We start from the raw sequence: 24,505 nt of genomic DNA on the forward strand, positions 1-24,505 counted from the left end.
TAGTGTGTTGGTCAAGCTTGGCTCGTGCCGCGATCCTTACCGCAGTGTCTGTACTGTTGCAGACGTCTACAACTGGTCATTTATGCTGCTAAAAAAGGTGAAGCAGCACAATACCAGCAGGAAAAGGAGGGAAAAGAATAAGAAGACATCGGACAGAACGCACCCATCCCCGATTACCTAACCCATGTATTAGGCAATCGCTACAAGCTCTATATCCAACGCGCTTACATCGCCATCTTATTCCGCAGGCGCATGAGTCTTCCTCCTCTTGCTCAAAGGCTCCACAAACATATTCCCTAGCTTATACTCCAATTCTTCTTTCCTAAGGACTCGGAGGTGGCCGGCAATATCACTACCCATCTTATCACCCGAGAAGACGGAACCTAATCGCCTCTGCGATCTCTCGAACTCCGCTTTCGCTTTCTTTCTCAGCATTCCGTAACCTGGTCGCTTTTCTGGATTGACCTGGAGACAGTCAATTACTAGCTGGTGCAAGACATTGGAATACATCGCATCGTAACCTGGAATGTCTGTCGATGTGAACGTATTGCCTTCTGCAAATTGGAAAGAAGCTTTTATGCTGTCCTCGCATATCTGGTCCGACGTCTCTCTTCCAAGCGTAGTATGCGTCAGCTTCCAGATGACCATTCCAAGCGACCAAATATCTGCTTTGGCATTGACAGGATGATGGTGTGCTGCCTCTACGATGATTTCCGGGGCTTGGAATCCTTTCGTTCCCCAATCTTTCCTCCCCTCTGAAGCATCTGTTGCTGGTGAGATCCTCTTGACGACATCGTAGTCAGCAAGAAGAGTTTTTGGGTACGCTAGGTAGGGTTCCTTAGCGGTACTGATAAAGATGTTCGCTGGCTTGACATCTAAGTGCACCATGCTGTCTTTGAACTTCTCCCTGGGCTTGTTTCCACCTCTTTTTCTTTTCTTTGCCATTTGTCCCTCCTTTCCGACTTCTGGGCCATTCTCTGGTCCTTCCGCCGTCTTGACTTCGTCGAGCGTCTCTCCGCACACCCCCGTGTTTAGGGTACATATGGCATCGGCCAGTGCATGAAAGACCATCCAGATAAACTGCTCTGGTATTTGTTTGTCCAAATTCTCTTCCTGGTAATAAACTTTGAGAAGTTCGCTGAGATCTCCGTGCTCGGCGTAATCAGAATACAAGCGATACATTAGCGTACCCTCTTGAGAGGCAGCCTGGATGTGATGGCAATGATCACAAAGCTCCAGTTGTCGACTGATATTGTATTCATCTTCGACAAAATTCACCATATTCTGCGAACCACAACGTATCTTCTTACATACCTTCCGCTAGCTGATGTTAGTACTATTTAGCGACGTAGGAGTTGATGAAGATACTAACTTTCAATATCCTACCCGTGTCGTCGCATAGCACGTACAGGCATACCACTGTGCGCATCTTTCTGGATCCACTGAATCTAGTACGAGAGTCCATCAGCGTCTTGCACCATCGCCATGCTTGCGTTGCGTCGTCATGTGGTTCGTCGAGGCCCCTCTTCCTCGTTTGGGGAGGTGCTGCTCTACCAGTATCTGCTTCGGTAAGACCGACCCTTGCTATTGCGATCTCGCCATCACTAGGCTCGTAATGAGACGTTTCTGTCTCATTCGATGCTTCCGGGTTTTCGGCCTCAGCGGGTGTCGCTACGCCATGCAACGGGTCTTGTATGTCGCGAACATTATCTTCTCGGGCTCCCGATTCTGCCTGCTTACGGCCTCCATTAATCACTTCTTGGGGAGTGTCCCTAGAAGACTCTTCTTCGCTCTCAATCTCACGATCTGGCGCATGGCTGACCGCCCCAGATGCGGCACGGTTGATGTATTCCTGTTGCGCCGTGGATGTCGTCTTATTCCATACCCGTGAAAGCACACCAGCCCCATTAATCCCGCCCTTGTACTCCGTTAAGAATAGCAAATATCCACGCCGCGCATCGTCGTTGGGTAGTGCACTGAAAAGCTCATTGTATCTCTGCGTCGAGCCGTCAGGTAAAGCCAGCGGATCTGCCATGTATGTGGTCCAAAGTTATTTTGCGCAGTACCGAAGGTAGCTCTTGTTTTGATCACAAGAACGCAAAAAAGCCCCAGGTATTCTTTGATTATATGCTCCTTGTCTTAGGTCGATAATGTATCGAACAAAGGCTCTATACTTCATTGTTCGTGGTGTGTTTGCGGCCACACCCACATCCTGATCTTCGAGTAGCTAGCCCTGAAGACACATCTTACAGACCTGAATCATTCTAGACCATGTATATAGAACGCACCGATGAGATTCGGTGTATTAGATGATGACTTTCACAAAATCACGGCCAAAGATGTTTGGTATCGGCCGTTCATAATCAGGTCAAAATGTCCAGCAGGTGAATACCTTGTACACCTGGTTCCTGTCGTATGAGGGACACACGAATACATTATAGTTAAGGTCTGTATTTTGAGTGAGCATCAAACTATTATTTGCATCCAAATTCGTCTTGGTTTGGCTCGTGCGGGAGTGATGACTGCCTAGGTGCTGCATCGGTCTCCTCGCATACCGATTGACCCTGGACCTTCACTTGACTACCTAGGTAAGAGGGCGTTGCACTTAAAATCTTCTGGAACAGCAGATCAAAAGCTAGCTGGAAACGATTTTCAGATTACCTTTGGTGACGTAACACTCATATTAACATGGAAGGCACCTTCCTTAAGGTTGAGCTTTGCTCCCCAACACGGCAAGCGCCCCTCACCTCCAATTTTCCTACGCTAATCGCTCTCTGTCTTCTGGCTACACTTCTGTATATTATGAAGTAAGACACGAAAGTTCATCTATCAATCAGTGCGAGCGCAACGTTGCCGCGCGGTATTGTCAACGTCGCGCTTTCCATTCGACAAAGATCTCGGTCGAGACCCATCACTCCTACCCTCCACACCCAGTTATGGCGCAAGAGCAGATGAAGAACACGCGACAGCGACCTCTATCAGGTCCATTAATGCCTTCGCAACACCGACCATTCGTCGGACCTACCTCAAACATGTTGCCGTCCAAATTTCCAGCCAGGTCCGAACGGAATGCAACGGGCGGCCAGGCCTTCCTGCCTCCCATGGCACCACCTCACTGGCCTTCTTTTCCGCATCTCAACTATCCATTCGAAAATTCATATCCTGATCTCACAGCCAGACGCCGAGAACACCCACTTCCGTTCAGCATGTCGCGCAACGAGCACAATGTCGACCCTAACACTGGCGCAAGAAACATCGATCTAAAACAGCCGGCGTCACCGACGCAAGGCAGTGGTCATACAAATTCCGCTGACCAGCGACATGACTCTCTGACTAAGGGAGACACTATTCACGTCTCGCCTGCACCGCTTCCGACGGGCTGGAACGGTAGTCGTATTCCATCAAACAACATTCCGAGGAAGGCGCCGCTGGCAGCTCGCTCTCCAGATGACATCTCACCATTCATAGCGAGAAAGATACCGCCAACGAAGCAACAGAGATCCGCGAGTCAACCAAAGGCAGCTCCCGGCCCCTCACAAGGCAGCCGAGTACGCCAGCAGAAGTCGTTCAATACGCCGCCGTTGGGTACCCCTAAGAGAGGACGACCGCGACTAGACGATGGGGCTCAAGATAATAACGCAGCTGGCGGGCTGAGCAGCCAGGGAAATGATCACATCGGTCAAAAAATCAGCGCGCAGCCTCCCATCGGCATGTTTGCGCCTCCACAGGTATCGTCCGCGACACCACCAAAACCCAGCAGACCAAAGCCAAGGCATAGCTACGTCGTTCCTCTGGAGTTGATAGGCACAAAAAAAGCCCTTGGTAATTGGTTATTGCTCAAAACTATCGGGAACACTCGCTGATAACATTGCTTCTAGGCCCAGACAACTGGAACGAATACGTATACCTCATGGAGCAGCTCTGGACCGAAGAAATCACCTTTGACGAGTTTGGCGCCCGCACGCAACGGATATTCCAAGTGATCGATGAGGGCATTCGGAGGAGGTTGAACAATACTGTGGCGATGAAGATGATAGTGCCGCGGCTAGAGGAAGAGCGGAAGAGAGGTCAGTCGACTAAGGGCACGGAAGACGTCTAGGTTAAGCTCTACAAGGGCCATCGGGCCCGCGCATCATGGTGAGGTCGTGGACATCGGACTATGGGAGTCATGCATGCAAGATGCTAGAAAAGTTCAAGGCTATTCTAGAAGTACTCGGTGATGCGCGCATAGACGATCAATTCCAAGTACCCGCGGCATGGCCTTCAAAGAGATGACGACCTTCGCCTTAGCTTATTTCCATCCTCGTGTGCTTGCTTCTTCCTCAGTTTTTCCAACCATAAATCGTCCTCACAACGCTTGCCGCCTATCAACTGCTCATAGGTTCCGTTGTCCTTCCAAAGACGGTCCAAGCCCATGTATATGCAAAGCAAGGCACCGTTTGGTACCGTGTAGTTGATCTCGTCGCGAAACTGCTGCGTCGCTACTTCAAGTTTCAGAAGTGACTCTCGGATCGCCGTGGCACTGATTGTGGGACAAGCCGTAGGAGAAGGAGGATTGGCGTTCCGATTGCTAGGGATGAAGATGATGTAGCCGCGTTTGCGGGTCAAGCGTGTCCACTGAAGTGTGTTCTTGGTGAAGTGACAACGGGCTAAGATAGTCGCGAGCGGGTGCTTTGAAGCCCTTATGTCTGGTTGTACATACGTTAGCACCAAGGTACGACCGAGCAACACCGGAAAGGAGACTTGCCGAACGAGAACGACCCATTTTTCAGGACACCCTCGGGGAAGACCTTGCGCATCTTGGCGCAAGGCCAGCACGGCCAGCACGGCCAGCAATCTGGAGTTGCATTATCCTTGCCTGTCCATTCTTGGCCTTCGTTCTTCATCTCTTTCCACTTCTCACATTCTTCCAACTGTAGCAGACCACTGCCGTCTTCAGGCACAAAGTCCATGGGTCGTGTGACATCGCTGCTAACGCACGTCCTGCCATCCCAACCCCACAGTCCGTTGGCCATACTCTTCTGGGTGATGTGGTCGCCTCCGTACAGCGTTGGAAAGGAGACTTTGAAGCCATCCAACTTCGCTAACCGCTTGACTGTTGCCATAAACATGTCCAACCTATCGTCATCGTCCTCTGGGAATACCCACGCGAATCTCCCTAGCACCTCGTCTTTCCAGAGTTCGCGGCGCTGGTAGTGCGAGAGTATGAACGCTTTACCCTTGTTGTCAGTAACATGATCTTTGGAATCTAGACAGTCGTCACTGAGAGCAAAGATCATGACTGCGATGGTATTCGCATCCGTGTTTAGATAGGTGTGCCAGAGAAGCGCGGCGTGACCTGCATGTGGTGGATTGAAACATCCGGGGTAGATTACAATACGGTTCTCCCGGCCGCGTTGGAGCTCAGGTCCTGGAGATCTGGTGAAGATGCGCGGCGAGGGGTCGGAGAATCCTTGCATGTCTTCGTATGCGCGGTGAATGTAGTCTTCTAGAAAAGTCGCCTGTGACCCATTCAATCTTGTAGTACCTGCAGATGAGCTATATTGGATGTTTGCGGATCTGGATATGTCTGCGCCCACAGCCGAGGAGATCTGATTTAGCTCGACAGCATTATCGCCGTCTCGATCGCTAATTTGCTGCGCTACTTGAAGTTTCATATCATCTCCAGAATCTATGAGATTATTCTTGTCGAATTGAGCGTTCTCCATGCTCGGCTTACCATACAGAATGCGCGACTACTTTCGGAATAGAAAACCCAAATGCAAAGTGCGCGCAGTGAGAGTTCTTCAAGGTCCGTGCATTGTCGCTCGTAGTGCTGTAAATATTCACTGGCAATGTCATATTGACAGCCGAGGTGAAGCAGGCTCTAGTACTATCCCAAGTCGCGATAGACAATATCTTGTATACTCCGTAAGGGACAGCATGGCGCGATGTTGTATCATGAGAACGATTTGCAAGGTCACGAGTATGGCGTTGACGGAAATCTTCAAGCTTGGAAATGATACCCTGTGTGAGTGTTCGAGAGTAGCGCACTCCAATGGACATAAAAGCTTCGTTGGCAGCGCCAAATGAGCGCAAGGAGATATGGTGTAGACCATGGACATTGTTTACCGAGCTCGATCCTTGGGTTATGACTAATAGAAGTACTGTTGTTCACAGCTTGCCCCAGTGCCTTCATTTCAAAAAAACTCATCGCTCGGTCGTCCCTGCAATGCATTTAGTCGTATACTACAGCTGAGAATTGCTGCCTGCTCAAATAGTAGCCGTCAGACCAACCAACCAACACGCATTCGGTACGCCTTCAATTTGCGTGTGTGCCCACATCAGCTGTTCTCCACAACCAGTTAGAAGCACCGGACTGGAACCACCGTTATCGACTTACCAGCCCACCAATGTACACACCCATAGTCCCTCGAACGCGAACCCCGAAAGCAGCGGACGGGCTTGGGTGTAGTACCAGTTTCTGCATTACTTTTTGGAAGGTTCTTTCTCGATTTCACACCGCCTGGCCGAGGTCTGGAGCATGCAGATAGAGCTGTGAAAAGGCGATAGTTTGAAAGAGTGCATTTAGAGCATTGTCGGTCATGTCCGAAATCGATAACGCAGCGTTGCGGCTAGCGGGAACTAGTAGGGCGTCGGAGTAACTTTCGATGAGGCTCGAGTGTGATTAGTGAAAAATCGCTGGTTAGTCGTCCAAAGTGGGCAATCCGGAGGTTGTGGAGAATGACGGCTCCATGGTGTGGGGTATCGGACGATGTCTAGCGTTGCAATCGACCGAGGCCCACTTCAACGAGAGCCTCATGGGTTCGAGACACGAAGTGCATATCGCGCCTATATAGTGCGAGGATGGTTAACAGACGCTGGAAAGACTAGTGATCTGTGAATATGTGTGATTCTATGCGCTAAGGAAAGACCGGGAAAATGAGTTTACCGTTTGCGACCCTGTGCCACAGCCGGTAGCCGCGGGTTGCTTCTGCTCGCAAGACGGTACCTGGTCCCTCTGTTTGCGGCAAAAGCACCGGCATGCTCGTCGGCCGCGCATCCCATCTTCTTTGTCTTGCGCGGTCGAGGTTGCAACACAGGCACGTGAGCAGTGTTTCCGTGGTCTGTGTGTTGACCCGCTGAATCCTGGAGAGACCTGGAGAAAATTTTGGAGTAGTCTCCACAAGAAGGCATCGCTACGAATGAGACGTAAGCCCACAATTCTGACAGTTGGGCCGGGCTCGATGTCGTCCCAAGCTTTGGCGAGGGCTTGGATTGTTGGGACAAGGAGACTCAAGGTGCCCAAGACATCGCCGCGCGTACGCTATCGAGTTCGCTGGTCTCGTCGAGGCTTGCCACCGACGTCGTCCATTGGTTGAGGCGACAATGCGATGGACTTCCTACATTTTCTGGACTTGTCGAACACCTCTCCAGATAGATTGCAGTCGTGATCCTGGCGGAGATTGGGATGGGCTGACATTTATGAGAAGGAAACAACGGGAAGGACCTTTGGCGGCAGTACAATGGCGCCTTGCTCCCTGCCTCGGTGGTCGCGCCAACATGTGCCGGTATGCAGGCGGCTGACGGGAAGGGCAACATGGGCGCCGATCGGAGCTGGGCAGCGTCAGCTTAACAAGCCGCACACCTCGATCGCACCAAGCACATGCAACGTGAAGCCTTGCACTGATCACGGGGACACCACGAGTACGGGATACCTGCCGCGCTACTGTGACGGCGATTGCGCCTCGTGCGCCGTGCGACGCAAGATACACCGGTAAACATGTAAGGGTGAGCTGACAGCGCCCTTCACCAACCTCCAGAATAAGAGCGGGCTGGCGTGACGGTTGCTCGGAAGACAGCCGAGCAATGTAACGCGGTGGCTTGAGCTAGCGGAATCACATGGGGTCGAGAATGCGGAGGGTGAGGTCATAGACGTCGGCCTGCGCGAAGCTTTGGGGTGAGGGCCAAGCCCCAGGCCTTAAGCGTGGCTAAGATAGCCGCAGCACGCTTGGGGAGGCTTACTCCATGGGGAGAGATGGAGTGGGGATCCTCATGAACGATAGCGCTAGCGCGTGAAACCCCCTCCTCCAAGGCTGTTTCTCAATGGCTGACGCGAGCCAGGATCCCGGGGTGCTCGACCGCCGCGACGGTGGTGCCAGTGAAAGAGAATCTGGAAAAACCCAGGTGCCTGTCGGAAACCTCTTACAGCTGGCGTGCGCCGTTGAGGCTCCACTTTTAGGCCTCCCTCTCACTCCGAACTCCCCCAGGTATAAGATCGACTGCTCATCTCCCCCGCCATTTCTCTCTACCTCCACTCCACTGCTCTCCGCAACTCCTTGCAATTTGTCTTACTAACGTCGGAGCCTGCGAGACATCCACTCCACCATGGACGCAAAGGACACTGGCGTCAGCCACATTCCTGACAAGGAAGTAGCCTACTCTGCTGAGAAGGAAGCTGCCTACGACCCGGCCAACGAGAAGGAGCCTCACTACACGCCCACCGCAGAGCACATCGCTGATACAGGCGCCCGCCGCGAATCTGTCGCCCACAACATCATCGAGAACCCTCTAACCCGCCAGTCAAAGGCCGAGTGTGTCAGCGCTGCTGAGCGATGGGCTGCCACCCATGGCTTGGATGAGCACGCCGCCCTCTTCGGGAAGGCCGCCCTTATCGCGCGCGATCCTGAGCGCTTCGAAATGCTCACCGACCTTACCCAGGAAGAGCGCGATGCTCTCATCTACGAGCGCGACCACAAGTGGTTCGGTCCCACCATGATGTGGTACTCGATTGGTCTGTGTGCCATTGGAGCCGCCACTCAGGGCTGGGACCAGACTGGATCCAACGGAGCCAACTTGTCCTTCCCTGAAGAATTTGGTCTTCTCGGATCGGACAGGGGCGAATGGATCATCGGACTTATCAACTCCATCATCTTCTTGACTGCTGGTCTCATCGGCGCTTTCATCGTCGACCCTCTCAACAAGTACCTCGGTCGTCGTGGAGAAATCTTCGTCACCGCTATCTGCCTGACTGCCACCCCCATTGGTTCCGCTTGTGCGCAATCATGGCAAGGGCTCTTTGCTGCGCGCTTCATCATGGGAATTGGAATCGGTGCAAAGAACGCCACTGTCCCGATTTACTCTGCTGAGATTGCACCTCACCGAATTCGCGGTGCCCTGGTCATGTTCTGGCAGTTGTGGGTTGTCATTGGTAAGTTGTACCATCCGCGTTGTCGACGATATGTTATTAACCCCTATCCACAGGTATCTTCCTCGGTTTCTGCGCCAATGTCATCGTCAAGGACACTGGAGCTATCTCATGGCGTCTACAACTCGGTTCTGCTTTCATCCCATCCTTTATCCTCATGATTGGCATCTTCTTTTGCCCAGAGTAAGTGAAATTCATCACGCTCAATCATATCAAGCATATACTGACAAACACTTTTAGGTCTCCTCGTTGGTTGATGAAGCATGGCCACATTGCCAAAGGCTACCGATCAATGGCCAGACTGCGCGCACACCCCATCATTGCTGCTCGCGACTACTACTACTCATACGTCATCTATGAGACCGAGCTAGCCGTTGCACGTGGAGCTGGCTACTTCGACCGCATGTGGGACTGCTTCCGCGTGCCTCGAATTAGGCGTGCCAATTACGGTGCTTCGACTGTCATGATTGCCCAGCAGATGTGTGGTATCAACATCATCTCATTCTACAGCTCGACCATTTTTACCCAGGTCGGCTTTACCGATGACCAGGCTTTGTACGCCTCTCTGGGCTACGGAGCTCTTCAGGTCGTCTCCACGATTCCTACTCTGTTCCTCATCGACACCAAGGGACGAAGGACCCTTTGCATGTGGGCAAGTACTTCCCAACCTTTGCGCGACTAATCTTGTGCTGACTGTGTGCTAGACCTTCCCCTTCATGTGCATCTTCCTACTGGCTGGCGGTTTATCCCTCCTTAACCACAGTGGTAGTCAAGCCGCTCAACTCGGACCGATCGTCTTATTCATCTACCTCTTCACAATCATGTACTCGCTCGGAGAAGGGCCAGTCGCATTCCAGTATTCTGCTGAGGTTTTCCCTACCATTCAGCGTGAGCAGGGAATGGCCTGGGCAGTGTGCATCAACAACACCTTCGCTGGAGTCTTGTCGCTCACCTTCCCTCGTATGGTGTCAGTCATGACGCAGACCGGCGCCTTCGGATTCTACGCTGGCCTCAACTTGATCGCCTGGTTTATGATCTTCTGTTTCGTCCGAGAGACCAAGCAGCTCACGCTTGAAGAACTGGACCAGGTCTTCAGTGTGCCCACCAAGCAGTACCTCCACTACGAGATCACCCAGTCGGTGCCTTACTTCATCAACAAGACGGTTCTCCGCCGAAATGTGCCCAAGCCCCCTCCGATTATCGAGAAAGGCTACGCTACTGGCGCTGTCCCGACTGCGTAAATCCGGATCCAAACTAGTCAGATCATTTGAAGGTCCAGTTCTACTTAGCATAGGACTATGTAATGCGTTCGTTAGTGTAAATAGCACACGAAGCTCTCTGAGCGAGTAATGAATACCCCAGCGTGAGATGCTCACACGCTTAAACTGATTCATGTGTAATGCTGTCATGTGATTGCTCTCCTCTGCGCTTAACAAAGATACATTTTGGGGTATGAACTAATTGTCCGGTGGAATGCGGAGAACTCCCTACACAACGGTACGCTACGTAGTCTGCCTGTCACACCCAAACAACGCCATCCGCTAGAGATCGCTCCTCCCGTACGCGTCTACTGAAAGTGGGGCCTCACATGGGAAGCTTCAGCATTGACCACCCATGCCGACCTTCGCCAATGCGGAGTCGGATCTCACGTCTCATCACCTTTGCAACTCCTCGCATGCCACACATGCTCCATTCGCGACTTAGAAGCTGAATACTTTGCGGTCATAACACCTCTCGCTACATTACGAGCTCACACGGTATCGCAGACCGAGCGGGTGTTGGGTGGAAGAAAGGCCATGACGTTCGGATGACACCTTGGAATGGAAGAACCAATTGGTGATTGATTGTTCACAAACACACCACCAGCCCTGTGATCTTGCTTCAAAACTGGAAAAGGTGATGCGCAATAGCGGACATACTCCTTCTCGTCAGCCATCATCTGCATCAACTCAAGCTACAATAGTTGGTCCAAGCTCAGACCTCAGCTACAACAAGAATGATGAACAAAGTCTTGTTCTCTGCGACAGGCAACAAAGGAACAAACACCCACGAGCGATACCGGAGGCTCGAGGTTATACAGTCCCCCACGGCATGGTCGCGGCCACAACGAGGGGCCTATATGCCGAGAGAAACGGAAACCTTGGATCCAGTGTTACACTTCACACCCGACAACGTGTTACGAGAAGTACTTTTATGACGGTACCCGGGCGATAGAGTCACGACGCACGGCTTCCCGCTGTGCACGATCACATGGTACCACGTATGAAGAGCAGTTGGTGGACATGGCATACCAACGTGGGCTTGACTCTTCGAGAGTCGAACGCGGGCTGACTGGTGGCTATATGCGTCGACTGTGAGTCTTCGGGGGTGACTGAGGGGAGCTGTGAGTCAATCAGGAGTATATAAAGAGCATATCGACGTGATCGTACTTTCACACCAGTATACTACCTTTCGACGCTTAGGCAAACTCAACTAAACCACATCGACGACTCTCGACTGAACATACATTCCAGCCCCCAATGTCTTCCTCGAAGTTGACGGACTTCAATCCATATGAGCTGAGCGACAAGGAAAGTAGGGACTTTGACGACTTGAAGCAGGGAATCGACAACCGGAATGAACGACTCACAGGAGCAGAATGTGGAGAGCTGCCCAAATGGGACTATCCTTTGGGTATAATCAAGGAAGCGCAAGATGCGGCAAAGAAGCACCGCGATCTTGTCAGTGGCAGGCTGACCCGGCTTTTGGAATGGCCTACTAAGAAGGAGGCCGATGGAAACCTTTTCTACGAAGCAGATCCACCCAACAACATATTTAATCGAAGCAAGGAATGGTTTAGTGAGCAAGGGTTTCACTCTTTCGAGACCCAATACTCGTTCTCGGACGGGTGGGACAAACAGTCTCTCACGGTGGCAATCTACGTACCGCAGCAGTTACCAGATGATCAAATGTCGCCCGTTATGTGGATGTTTCATGGTGGCGGGTTTGTAAGTAAACATTCCGGGTGTTCGATATAAATCCAAACATGCTAAATTGTGTACAGTGTACTGGTGCTGCCGACTTTATTCCATGGTACTCGCAAATTGCCGTTCAAAGAGCCAAGCAGAAGAACGCCATCATCATAGCACCAAACTACCCTCTGGGACCAGAAGGCAATTACGTCGACATTTACCGAGCGATTTACGATTTCCTCAGGTGGTACAAAGAGGACGGGTACTTTAAAAAGGTCTGGGACGATACCGAGGATAAAACCAAGTCTTGGCAGGAATGGCTATGCCGCGAGGTCGCAAACAAGGGTGGGAAGCTCGCCATCGATAAGGATCAAGTGTATGTTGAAGGTGAAAGTGCAGGCGCGCATGCAGCCGTGACTGCGATGTGGCTCAATGCGGCGAAAGACGGAGGACTGAAAATCCCCATTCAAGCGGCCCTTTTGCGGTTCCCCATGATTGCGCATTACGAACGCGAGGCAGGAGAGAAAGTTCCCTACATGGGTGCGGACCGGTCAAAAGTAGAGATAAAAGAGCGAGCCGAAAGGGTGGCGGAAGAAATCCTCAGACTCGAGAGAATGGGTGTTGTGCCAACCTGCACAGGTAGACCACCTCCTCGCGGCATGGTCTTTGCTGTCCTCTTATCCGTTTCAAAGAAATGGAAGCCTTTCTTCCAGCGCCAGCACGGAGACCCTACGCTAGACAAAACGCTAAACCTCGATGAGGAAGGCAACATTGACGAAACGCTCATGGATGGAATCGAGAGGGCCGAAATATGCGCAAACAGAGTGGATCATGAGCTCTTACCACCCATCTACATTTATCACGGCCATAATGACACCAACTGTCCCATTAAAAACACCGAAAAGTTCGTTGCGACGCTCCGGAAACCCGAACTCTATGGCGACCGGTTCAAAGACACCGAAACGCTTTGCTTGGACGTTGTGTGGGAGTTGAACAAGAAGCCAAAATTCGATCAGGCAAAGGGGATGCATTATGTACAGGACACAGATGTTGGCCATGGTTTCGACTACGACCTCGATGAGAACCAGGAGCCATTCTTGAAAAACGCTTACGACTGGGTGAGCCGTCATTGGGGTCCTCAGAAGTGAGAATATTGCATTGTGACGACTGGAGCGTGGGGATGGTAGTGCGTGTTAGCCTGTCGGTACTCTACAATACCATCATCATTTCATCATCCATCGTGTTTTTCATTTTATCATTTAGTAAGACTTCCTACGTATGTAAACCCCAAAGCTCTTGAGAAAGAGAAAGCCACAGTTCCTACAGCTACTGAGAGATGTCTGATCATGCCGTACTCTTGCCTTCCGTGGTTTCTAGACCCTGAATGTCCCATGAATGCATGAAAGCCAATCCGTCCGCCTATGTCCTTCTTCCTCCCGCACTAGCCATACAGGGTGCCCTTAGTGCGCTCACTAAACTGCGTCTCATTATGAAGATGCTGGGTGACATCCATAGTAGTAGTGATATGCTCCCGACTAAGCTTCTCCTCCTTGCGACTAGCCAGCAACCTAGCAATCTTGAGGATATTCTTGATCTGCCGTCCATTCAGATCCATACGCGCCAGCTCCGTGAGTTCAGCCTTGGAAATGGTGTGTTCCTGCGACGACGAATCGAGGAAGTTCTTCCAGACCGTCTTGCGCGAGTCGATGGTGAGACCGGGGTAGTCGAGCGAGATGTGGATGCGCGATTGGAAAGCCGGGTCGAAGGTCTGGACGCGGTTGGTCGTGAGGAACATGGTGCCTTCGTAGTACTCTAGAACGCGAAGGAAGATAGAGACGAGTTTGTTGCGCTCGAGCTCGTGGAGGGAGCGCTGCTCTAAGAAGACGTCGGCTTCGTCGAGGAGGAGGACTGCGTTCCAGCGGCTGCACATTTCGAGGATGTCTTGCAACTTGGTCTCTACCTTTCTAGGATCGAAGCCAAGATCACCGGCGCTCATCATATAGAGAGGCATCTTCATTTCTTCGGCGACTGACTCACTAGTGAGAGTTTTACCCACGCCGGGCGGGCCGCAGAGTAGAATAATCATGCCTTTGCCTTTACCTTCGATCACGTCGTCAAACGTATCGCGGAACTTCCGTTGAGACTCCGTGAAGCCTAAGATGAGCTCTTTCTGGTTCTTCGGGAGCACCAACCTATCGAAAGCGTCGTCTTGCCACTCAATGTCTTTGACACAGTTTACGAAGAAATTCAGCCAAAGCTTGTTCTTCAGGCTGTAACCACGAAGTAGAGGTGTGCAGATCAGCTTTTGTTCAGTTGTCAACGGCACGTGTTTGGCTGCATCGTCCTCGTCGGCAAATGCGCCATCTAAGGGCATGCCACTGTCGTCTTCGTCTTCGAACTCATCCTGGCACTCGTCGATTTCTTCCTCGTCGTACTGTCCCGGGATAGGAGGGATTGGTGGTGGGCTGGGATCTTTCTGGTTCAATGGCGTTACAAAGACCGAATGAGTGGGGTCGAATCGGTTCCAGCCGTAGGTATCGATTATTATCCGACCCTTCACGTTGTACTTGTCTTTGTTCCCGAACCCACCCTGCCTCCATGCAACACCTTGGTATGCTCTATAGTTCGGACCAGCGAGAGTTTCTGCTTTGGCACCCCGTTCAATGAGGCGAGTGCGGATAGCTTCGCCCTCGGGATGGAACTCGATGGGGTAGACACGCAGATTGGTGATAGCGCGTGTACCGGTATAGGCGGCGATGGAGAGGTTGATCTTGTTGGAACCGAATTTGGCGCCATCCCAATCGACGTACTTGCAAGTCAGCCAAAAGCAGGGTGCACCCTTGCAATCCTGTCCATAACGCGTCTCGACCAGGATCATGGCCGTCTCTTGACCATCCTGTCGAGCGAAAACAGTCGCCCCAGGTTGATACAGCGTCCAAAGGTGTTCGTATGTCATAACCCTCTTGTTCTTCATGTCCTGGGAGGTATCAATCATGCTCTTGAATTCCTTGGTGAGAATGTCTTGGAGCAACTCAGCGTGGGCTTTGGTCGTGCGCTTATCCTCTGTCTCGTCGCCAAGCTTGGCAATAGCGTCCTGCAACTCAGTCCATCGATGAATCAGTGGCTCAAACTTGCCCTGGAACTCGAGACGGTTGAGGCCGACGGTGACACCCGGGTAGTTCTTCAGTACAACAGCGAGCAGCTTCTTCAGCAGCGGGCTCTGAACGACAATCGAGTGAATAGACAATACTCGTCGGGGATCGTTGTAAACCTTGACGTTCCGCACGAGCAACGCCCACTTCGCGGTCTCGTCGTTCTCGACGGCTTCTCCAAGGTCTTCGGGGATCTCCTCTTGCCACTGAAAGCGGCCTTTTTTGTCTTCCTTTCCGGAGTACAAGTGCTTTAGACCGTTCTTCATTCCTGGTTTGTAAAGCTCCTCGTCCTCGGGCTTGTCTTCCGGAATGTCATTATCGGCGGCGCCATTCTCAGCCTGCTTTCGACCTTTACCGTTGACAAGAACGTGCTTGACACCATTGGTCTTGGCCTTTGACTTGGTCTTTGAGGTTGGCTTATCTTCTTCGGATGATGAAGAGGAGACCGATGGAGAGCGAGCCTCGCGCCTAGCTCTGTTGCGTTGCTCCAGAGCCATGAGCTGGCGCAAGTAGGCCAACTGCTCAGCGCGCGCGTCTTCTTCAGTGGGCGAGTCGCACATGACGAGTGCTGTTGGGGCGGACTGAACTGAGGTGACGGATGTCCTTCGAGATCGGCTTGCTTGAAATACTGTGATGGTATGCTGAGTGGGTGGGGCAAGTAAAGGCTTTGAATGGGTTGAAGAAGAAGTGAGAGCGTAGTGCAGTAAGAGAGGCTGGGAGCCGTGCTAGTCGAGCGGAGCTGAGGATTCGTTTCACCGTATTATCGAAGCAGTTGAACGATAAAGGGAGTCCCGATTCACTCCGATTATTCAAGTAAGAGATAACCGTAAAGGAAGAAGGGAGGTGGACTGAGATTCAAGCAAAAAATACTCCACAAGGCTATATGTAGGCAGCCAAGAGAACCGGTCAGCCTTGCCTGTTGCCTGGTCGTGCGGCGATATCGTGGAACGTCTGCCTGCTGCAGGTCTGGTAGCGAAAGCCCTTGCAGAAGGGCTGCGAAGTTGTCGATTTCGACTACTGTGAGCGGCTTTCACACAGATCTTTACTTACCTGAGTGCTGAAAGGGCTATGCGTTGGCAATGCTGTCGGGTCACACAAGGCGTCAGCGGTGGCGTCACTGCAGCTCTTGGATGCCACCAAAGCGAGGAGACGTGTTGCACAGCCTCACCCAAGTTCCTCTCTGCCTTCACCATATTCGAGCCACGCTTGCGATGCATCATGTCCACTACTGCTGATAGCGAACGCGATGACGCGACTCCCCTCTGGATCGCGGTGTCTGTACGTCTAATCGGTTGCGTGAGAGACCGCGGCTTGGACCGACAAGCTGATGCATGCGATCGCGCTGTCGTGACAGAAATGGGGAGCCGAATGCAGAGATGAGATGAGATGGAATGGATTACTCGGTTGTCTGCGCGTAGCTGGACGCGTCGCGAGGCTGGGAGAGATGAAGTGTGGCGGTGCGCTACCCCGCGACCGGCGTCGGCGTTTGAGCCCCACGCCATCTTTTTCATCCCTCCCATGCGCTGGTCCAATATTTTTTGCGCGACGACATAACAAGACATCACGTCAAGCCCCAGGCGCTCTGTAGTCCAATATGACTACTCACATCAAGATCCCCTGCTCGTCCGCCAACATCGGCCCCGGCTTTGACGTCATTGGCCTTGCGCTCAACCTCTATCTCGAACTCGAGGTCACAGTCACCAAGAAGGAGAAATCAGAGCACTCGCTCAACTGCAAGATAACTTATGAGGGCGTAGGCGCGGAAGATGTCCCGCTCGCCGCGCAAGACAACCTCATCACGCGAACCGCCGTATACGTGCTCCGCTGCCATGGCGTTCGCGACTTCCCTTCGGAAACACACGTCCACGTCAAGAACCCGATACCGCTGGGACGCGGACTGGGCTCTTCGGCTGCGGCCATTGTAGGAGGTGTATATCTGGCGAATGAGGTCGGAAACCTTGGGCTATCGAGAGCGCGCATGCTCGACTACTGCCTGATGGAAGAGCGTCACCCAGACAACGTCGCAGCAGCGCTATACGGAGGCTTTGTCGGCACCTACCTCAACGAGCTGTCGCCCGAAGACACCGAGCGCCTCGAAATTCCCCTCAGCGAAGTCCTCCCACAGCCTGCAGGTGGTGTAGACACGGGTCTGCGGCCACCCGAGCCTCCCCTCAACATCGGACACTACACCAAGTTTGCTTGGTCGCCCGCTATCAAGTGCATATGCGTCATCCCACAATTCGAGGTCTCGACGGCCAAGGCGCGTGCGGTACTGCCTGAGTCGTATTCGCGCAAAGATGCCATCTTCAACATGCAGCGACTGGCTGTCCTGACCACCGCACTCGGTCAAGCCACACCAGACCCCGACATGATCTACACAGCTATGCAAGACAAGCTCCACCAACCCTACCGTCGCGGCCTCATCCCCGGTCTTACCGAAATCCTCCAATCCGTTACCCCACAATCACACCCCGGCCTGCTGGGCATCTGTCTCTCAGGCGCCGGCCCGACCATCCTCGCACTCGCGACTGAGAACTTTGACAAGATCGCAGAACATCTGCTACAGGAGTTCAAGAAGGAAGGCATAACATGCGACTGGAAGCTCCTTGAGCCGGCCGAGGAGGGCACCACTGTGACCCGCCCTTCAAGCACCTCACAGCCAGCTGGCGAGGCGCTGACATACGCATCATCGGGTGTGAGCATCGACGCGGGCAACCAGCTCGTTAAGCAGATCAAGGCGTTGACTGCTAGCACCAAGCGCCCTGGAGCCGATGGCAAGATCGGTGGATTTGGTGGGCTGCTCGACCTACAAGCGGCTGGCTACAATGAGGCACCTATACTGGTGGGCGCTATCGACGGTATCGGCACAAAGGTCAAGATTGCCTTCGAGATGGGTAAGCACGACACTGTCGGTATCGATCTCGTCGCGATGAACGTGAACGATCTCGTCGTACAAGGCGCCGAGCCTCTGATGTTCCTCGACTACTACGCTTGCAGCAAGCTTGATGTAGAAGGCGCTGCTAAGTTTGTCGAGGGCGTCGCGAACGGCTGCCGGCAGTCTGCATGTGCCCTTGTTGGTGGAGAGACGGCAGAGATGCCCGGCATCTACCAGGCAGGCGAATACGACGCCGGAGGTGCTGCGATCGGTGCGATCAAGCAGGGCGCAACGATCTTACCAGACACAGCGTCCATGGCCGAGGGTGACGTACTCATCGGTCTGGCCTCCAGTGGAGTCCACTCCAACGGATTCTCTCTTGTCCGAAGAATCGTCGAGACACAAGGCATCTCTTACTCAGACGCATGCCCGTGGAGCTCAGGCGAGAACCTCGGAACGGCACTCCTGACGCCAACTAAGATCTACGTCAAACCACTACTAGCTGCGACCCGGCGGGGCTTGATCAAGGGTATGGCCCACATAACGGGCGGCGGCCTGCTAGAGAACATTCCTCGCATGTTGCCAAAGACCCTGACCGCGGAGCTCGATGCAAAGAACTGGCCACTTCTGGACGTGTTCAAATGGCTCAAGAAGGCAGGTCGCCTGGATAACACGGAACTAGCGAGGACATTCAACACGGGTCTCGGCATGGTGCTCGTCGTTAGCCAAGAGAACGTGAGGACTACCATGGACCGTTTGCAAGAGTATGGCGAGAAGGTCTATGTTGTTGGTAGTCTGAGGAAGCGGACAGACGAGGAGTGCATTGTGAACAACATGGACGTTTGGGGTTAGTTAGTCTTATTCTGGTAGTTCATGCACACATGTAGTGGAGAGGGTTACGACATGTAGGCAGCATGTATAGAGGACAGTTAGTCTGGGCCACCGGGAGCCTCCGCGGTTGCAGCGGCATATCAAACAATATATACCCACCTTTTATCGAGCTTCTAGAGCATGTCCAATCCACCTGAGATGCTACTACCATGGTTCTTCCGACAGACACGCGTCTGCTGCCTCAGAGTCGCTTTGTCGAGACTAAGATATCGTGTGACGAAACGCTGGTCAACCACGGTTCCAGAGAGAAACTTGACGGTCGCGTCATGCATTCGGTTGACGGGTGTCAACAAGTCGACAGGCGACAAGACGCTAGGCATTGCCCTATTGGGGTCTTTTAGTGAGTATGCATGCATGCCGCGGGTTAATGTGGAGACAAAGGGCTTGCTCGCTGCGAGGACGCGTAAAGTACTTGCTTGCCTTGGATGGTCTGCGCCGTCGCAGGCGCTTGATAAGTCTAGCATGTTCTCTGTATGTGTTTCGTTGGCTACTGCTCAGGCAGCGGCGGAACGCGATACACAACTCTCTTCACCGTCTGCACTAATCTTGGGTGAAGATTGTGTGGTGGTATACCAGCGTGGTACAACAAGCTCAGGATCCCGCTCGACCTTCTAGAACGTCTCACCGCTGCGACAACGCCTTAGTTGCCTTTCGGTTACCACATCCGTGGGGTACTGCACATGAGATCCCCGCTACGCCTCGACGGCACTGGCTTTTGTTGCGAGACAGAGGACGCAGATCATGTTGTTGACATGTCGTGTTTGAGTAATAGATTGCGCGAATCGCGAATGCAAAGCTAGAGAAGGGCTTTCAACAGTAACGCAGCTACTATAGTCGCCCGAAGGCATGGGATCCATGGGAGGGCAGGAGAAATTGTTGGGAAGCGGCAGTATGACTCTTACCCTACAGCCTACGTGCTCGTTTTCTGGCCTGGCGTGACGTCGACATGTGAATGCACGTCTTCGTTCGGCATCCCTTGGTTCCGATAAGGGTAAATGTCGAGTCTGGCACATGTTTGGCGCCGCAGATAGTTGTGGGTCAGGGATCACGGCGATACAGCTGCCCGTGGCGCGCGTGCGATAGGATGGGCGAGTGCGGTGCGGGCGTAGGGAGCTGCCGCATCGAGCAGCGTGGTGGTGTATAGGCAACCGAGTGCGAAGGTGCTGCGCTGAGCGCTGAGCGCTGAGCGCTGAGCGGCTGAACAAATGGCGTCTTGATTCGCCATACGGGGGTTTCGGTGGTGGGCCTAGGAACTGTGTGGCCCTGCGGACCGTTTTCCAGAGGGGCTAACTCAATTTTTTTTGTTGCGCTGGGTACTCTCAGCGACCACGACGACGCCTGAGTCTGACAGCATTGCAGTGCAGCCAGCCAGCCCTGACCACCTTACCCCAACCCGGCTTCTGCCCTAGCCCTATCTATCGCATCCGCCCTCCCATACAGACCTGACCCGTCCGTCTTATATCTCGACGCCGCCCCCTCCCCTCGTCCCATCATGTCCGCTCCCCACGACACGCCCGCCCACAGCACCCACCCCATCAACACCACCACGTCCGCCGACCCCCCACTCAAGGGCGACGCAACCGCCGCGCACCCTCCCCCGCAGAAGCCCGACCCAACTCTCGAGTCCAACAGCCATGGCCCCTCCCAAGGCGGACAGTCCACCCCCCGTCCCTCCGCCGCCGCCGAACTCGCCCGTCTTAAAAGCACGCTGAAGGCCTCGCTCCGCCAGTTCAAAGACTTCCCCGAACCCGGCATCCTCTTCGAAGACATCCTGCCCATCTTCGCAGACCCCGCGCTCCACGAGGGACTGCTGCGCGGTCTTGAGCTGTCGATTGAGAAGCAGTTCGGCGCGACAGGTGCCAAGCCAGATGTCGTCGTCGGACTCGATGCGCGCGGCTTCCTGTTCGGGCCCAGCCTTGCGCTGAGGCTGGGCGCGAGTTTTGTGCCCGTCAGGAAGAGGGGCAAGCTGCCGGGTCCGTGTGAGACGGCGGAATACAAGAAGGAGTATGGCAGTGATTTCTTCCAGATGCAGGAGGGCGCTGTCAAGAGCGGGCAGAACGTGCTTATTGTGGATGATATTATTGCGACTGGTACGTGATATCGTTCGCATCAGAGACGAGACGACATGCTAACACGACACAGGTGGCTCCGCAGCCGCAGCTGGTTCTCTGGTGAAGAAGCTAGGCGGAACTATCATGGGATACCTTTTCATTCTCGAACTCGATTTCCTCAAGGGCCGCGACCAGCTCGACGCGCCTGTACACACATTGCTCTCGGGCCAGGAGGAGAAGATGGAGCAGTAGGGGTGTAATACTGAGACGGCTGGTAATCTTCACTCTTGGAATCTCGACTCGATACCGTAAACAATACACATTATAGATGGGGCATAGGATTGCATATGGGCGGCGTTGGTGGTTTGTATAGTCACGACATGGCGCGATGAGAGATGCGCGCGAGGATATCACGATAAATACGTCAAAAGTCTCTTTACTCGTATACGCACCTTCAAATGGTCATTTCCACACTATATCATTGACACCGATCTAAGCCCTGCGCCCTGCGCAACACGACAGCGGCGCCATACCCTCTTTCCCCGTCGCAAAAGTCGCCGTCCCCAAAATTTCCGCCCTCATTACCCCTCCATCAACAAAAACATCCCTGCAAGCTGCTGACACGCAGCGCCCGCCCAAGAAGGAAAGTGGGGTAGCTTCCGATGCCGCTCCCAAGCCCCATCTTATGTCACGGGTATAGGGCGGACGCGCTCAATTAGGTGTCCACCTAGCCCGACGATAGCCTCGATTTACCTGACGTAGATAAACGGTCCCATGCTGCTGATACGCACGGCGGTACCAAGAGCTCTACGTGCTTCACGATCCCTTACTACTACAACCACGAATCTCACGCGACCTGCTATCACAACTTCACCCTACAAAGCAATCGACATCAAAGGAATACGAAAGATGTCTGATATCAAGAAGATTCACACCGCTAACGCGTGTCCTCGTACGTTCCAATTGACGGCAGAGATGTAGAAGGAGAGATAGCTAACAGAGATACAGCTGCTGGACCCTACGTACGTTCCTCCTCTATCGTCCCCATCGCATCCGAACATCCACGTTAACGTCACCGTCTAGACACAAGCCATCGTCGCAGGCCCCAATGTCTTCGTCTCGGGCCAGATCCCCGCCGATACCAAGGGCAACTTGATCGAGGGTAGCATCGCGGACAAGACCAAGATGTGCTGCGAGAACATCAAGGGTATCCTCACCGAGGCTGGTGTTGCTATGGACAGGATCGTCAAGGTGCGTTCAAGAACACACATGGACAAACAGCCGATGAGGTGCTGACTACGACTCCAGGTCAACGTCTTCCTCGACGACATGGCCAACTTCGCCGAGATGAACGGCATGTACGAGCAGTACTTCTCCCATAAGCCTGCGCGCAGCTGTGTTGCCGTTAAGCAGCTGCCCAAGGGTGTGCCGGTCGAGATTGAGTGCATTGCGTATACCGGTATGAGCTCGAAGCTTTGAGGCGTGGAGCTGATGTTGATGATGCATAGGTTGAACGACGATTCGGTGGAGCAAGGCTGTCAAAGTGCGTTGGTGAGACCTTAGCTGTTAACCCATCGTGGTCCGGTTTCTACAGCACACGTGTCTGATAGTGAGCAAATAGACACGTGAACCGCCCTTTGCCACAGTTTCTGCCTCTTATTCATCCTTGAATGTCTAACGAATCGGTCTCGCCGGTGGTAGGTATTTCATGATTGGCTCATACAAGGGCATACAGCTGTCAGCAGCGTCAGAGGCGCAGCGACGCCACATCAAGCCTCACTTTGTTCTCAGCTGTATTGCACTGCCCCAGTTCAGGGCTTGTTTTATCAGCGCGCCGCATCTCATGTTCTACAGCTTCCATTGATCTCCTCGCCTTCTTGCTCGGAATGTTTCGTGCGACAACTGCTTCCAATCGGTATTGATCGCTTCGCTGCGCGTAAACTGTGCCATGCGTCTCCTCCATGCTCGAGGTGACGACGACTTCATTCTGGTCGAGCACATCGATGATATCCCGCCCTACGCAATCTTGTCACATACATGGGGTTCAGACCACGAGGAGGTGACCTTCAAGGACATATACAAAGGCCAAGGAAAAGGGAAGTTCAAGGCTGGCTACAAAAAACTTCGCTTTTGCGCAAAACAAGCTAAAGAAGATGGGCTTGAGTACTTTTGGGTAAATCGCGACAGACTTTCGTGCTACGACGCTGAGCTAACTTGCCTATTAGGTTGATACGTGTTGCATCGACAAAAGAAGCAGCGCCGAACTCTCCGAGGCTATCAACTCGATGTACAAGTGGTACGAACGCTCCAAAGTGTGTTATGTCTACCTATCCGATATATTCAGCTCTACCCTGGATATTACGAGGCAGGAAGTTCCTGTGGATCCGTTCCTAGCAAGCCGCTGGTTCACACGCGGTTGGACGTTCCAAGAGCTTCTTGCTCCGCGTGATTTAGTCTTCTTTTCTGCAGATGGCAATAGGATAGGGCATAGGCAAACCTTCACAAATGGAATTGCTCGCCAGACTCAAATTCCACGTGAACTCATCGAGACAAGGAGAGCAGCCGGGAGGTATAGCGTTGAAGAAATAATGCGATGGACCGAGCATCGAAAAACGAAACGTGAGGAAGATGCTGCTTACTCCCTCCTGGGAGTTCTCGGAGTGCAAATGCCGCTTATATACGGCGAGGGCAGAGAGAAAGCTTTCGCTCGATTGCGTCTTGAAAGCTATCGGTCCCGTCGTCCATATCCATTGCCGGAACTTATGGAACGTTGGCAATATATTGCCAGGTGGATGGTATGTCAACAGCTAGTCCAATTTGGGCACTGTGTATATACAACATTGACAATACGATATTGACAAGCGCAACAGAACACCAAATTCAGTCCAGTCCTTGCAATACTTTTTCCAGAGCATCTGCGGAGGGCTCTCGAACCAGTATTCTTCTACTTGAAGATATTCAGCTCTGTTTTCTGGATACCTTTTGGGACGCTCTTGCTGGTTGGATTCGTGAGTTACTTACAAAACACTACAGACTCGCATTATTTAGATGCAAAAAAAAAGATCGTAACTGCACTCGTTGCAGTGGGTTTCGCAATCTTGCTCAAATTCTTTGGTGGTTGGGCTGTTCTGGAACACGGTCTGATAGCTTTATCAGCATGCGCCTTTATTTGGCTTCACTCTGTTGTTTCGCAACTGAACATCACGCAGCAGAAGCTTCTGGAATCAGCAAGAAACTGTACTTGTTTCAATGGAACGAATGTATGACCATCTTGTCGCAACATTGACGAAAGGGTCAGATAACTACAGCAATACCTCTCTTGAGTCCAAATTAACGCTATCACGTTCATGTTACATATATAGAGATATGTTCTCTCGTCTACAGCTCCTTGATCTGAA

General features: G+C 52.8%; 8 protein-coding genes across 8 annotated transcripts; 5 read left to right on the forward strand and 3 right to left on the reverse strand.

Annotated features, from left to right (window-relative positions):
* Positions 1–237: 237 nt before the first annotated feature.
* J4E78_000878 (uncharacterized protein) lies at positions 238–2,035 on the reverse strand (the record flags this gene model as incomplete). The annotated part of the gene is made up of 2 exons (XM_049361539.1): positions 238–1,206; positions 1,373–2,035. 2 exons carry the CDS (start codon positions 2,033–2,035, stop codon positions 238–240), a joined length of 1,632 nt encoding a protein of 543 aa, XP_049226822.1.
* Positions 2,036–4,703: 2,668 nt separating this feature from the next.
* On the reverse strand, positions 4,704–5,459 carry J4E78_000879 (uncharacterized protein; the record flags this gene model as incomplete). The annotated part of the gene is made up of 1 exon (XM_049361540.1): positions 4,704–5,459. One exon carries the CDS (start codon positions 5,457–5,459, stop codon positions 4,704–4,706), a length of 756 nt encoding a protein of 251 aa, XP_049226823.1.
* A 2,908-nt stretch (positions 5,460–8,367) lies between these two features.
* On the forward strand, positions 8,368–10,428 carry J4E78_000880 (uncharacterized protein; the record flags this gene model as incomplete). Its single annotated transcript, XM_049361541.1, has 4 exons — positions 8,368–9,190; positions 9,244–9,370; positions 9,428–9,839; positions 9,892–10,428. The coding sequence occupies 4 exons, from the start codon at positions 8,368–8,370 to the stop codon at positions 10,426–10,428; spliced, it is 1,899 nt and encodes a 632-aa protein (XP_049226824.1).
* A 1,278-nt stretch (positions 10,429–11,706) lies between these two features.
* J4E78_000881 (uncharacterized protein) lies at positions 11,707–13,286 on the forward strand (the record flags this gene model as incomplete). The annotated part of the gene is made up of 2 exons (XM_049361542.1): positions 11,707–12,174; positions 12,231–13,286. 2 exons carry the CDS (start codon positions 11,707–11,709, stop codon positions 13,284–13,286), a joined length of 1,524 nt encoding a protein of 507 aa, XP_049226825.1.
* A 293-nt stretch (positions 13,287–13,579) lies between these two features.
* Positions 13,580–15,850, reverse strand: J4E78_000882 (uncharacterized protein; the record flags this gene model as incomplete). Its single annotated transcript, XM_049361543.1, has 1 exon — positions 13,580–15,850. One exon carries the CDS (start codon positions 15,848–15,850, stop codon positions 13,580–13,582), a length of 2,271 nt encoding a protein of 756 aa, XP_049226826.1.
* Positions 15,851–16,884: 1,034 nt separating this feature from the next.
* On the forward strand, positions 16,885–19,017 carry J4E78_000883 (uncharacterized protein; the record flags this gene model as incomplete). Its single annotated transcript, XM_049361544.1, has 1 exon — positions 16,885–19,017. One exon carries the CDS (start codon positions 16,885–16,887, stop codon positions 19,015–19,017), a length of 2,133 nt encoding a protein of 710 aa, XP_049226827.1.
* A 1,531-nt stretch (positions 19,018–20,548) lies between these two features.
* Positions 20,549–21,359, forward strand: APT1 (adenine phosphoribosyltransferase; the record flags this gene model as incomplete). Its single annotated transcript, XM_049361545.1, has 2 exons — positions 20,549–21,146; positions 21,199–21,359. 2 exons carry the CDS (start codon positions 20,549–20,551, stop codon positions 21,357–21,359), a joined length of 759 nt encoding a protein of 252 aa, XP_049226828.1.
* A 657-nt stretch (positions 21,360–22,016) lies between these two features.
* Positions 22,017–22,586, forward strand: J4E78_000885 (uncharacterized protein; the record flags this gene model as incomplete). Its single annotated transcript, XM_049361546.1, has 4 exons — positions 22,017–22,059; positions 22,116–22,129; positions 22,191–22,358; positions 22,416–22,586. The coding sequence occupies 4 exons, from the start codon at positions 22,017–22,019 to the stop codon at positions 22,584–22,586; spliced, it is 396 nt and encodes a 131-aa protein (XP_049226829.1).
* Positions 22,587–24,505: the final 1,919 nt, after the last annotated feature.

Source organism: Alternaria triticimaculans, assembly GCF_023758025.1.
Source record: "Alternaria triticimaculans strain BMP 0046 chromosome Unknown scaffold_1, whole genome shotgun sequence".
Taxonomy (NCBI): domain Eukaryota; kingdom Fungi; phylum Ascomycota; class Dothideomycetes; order Pleosporales; family Pleosporaceae; genus Alternaria; species Alternaria triticimaculans.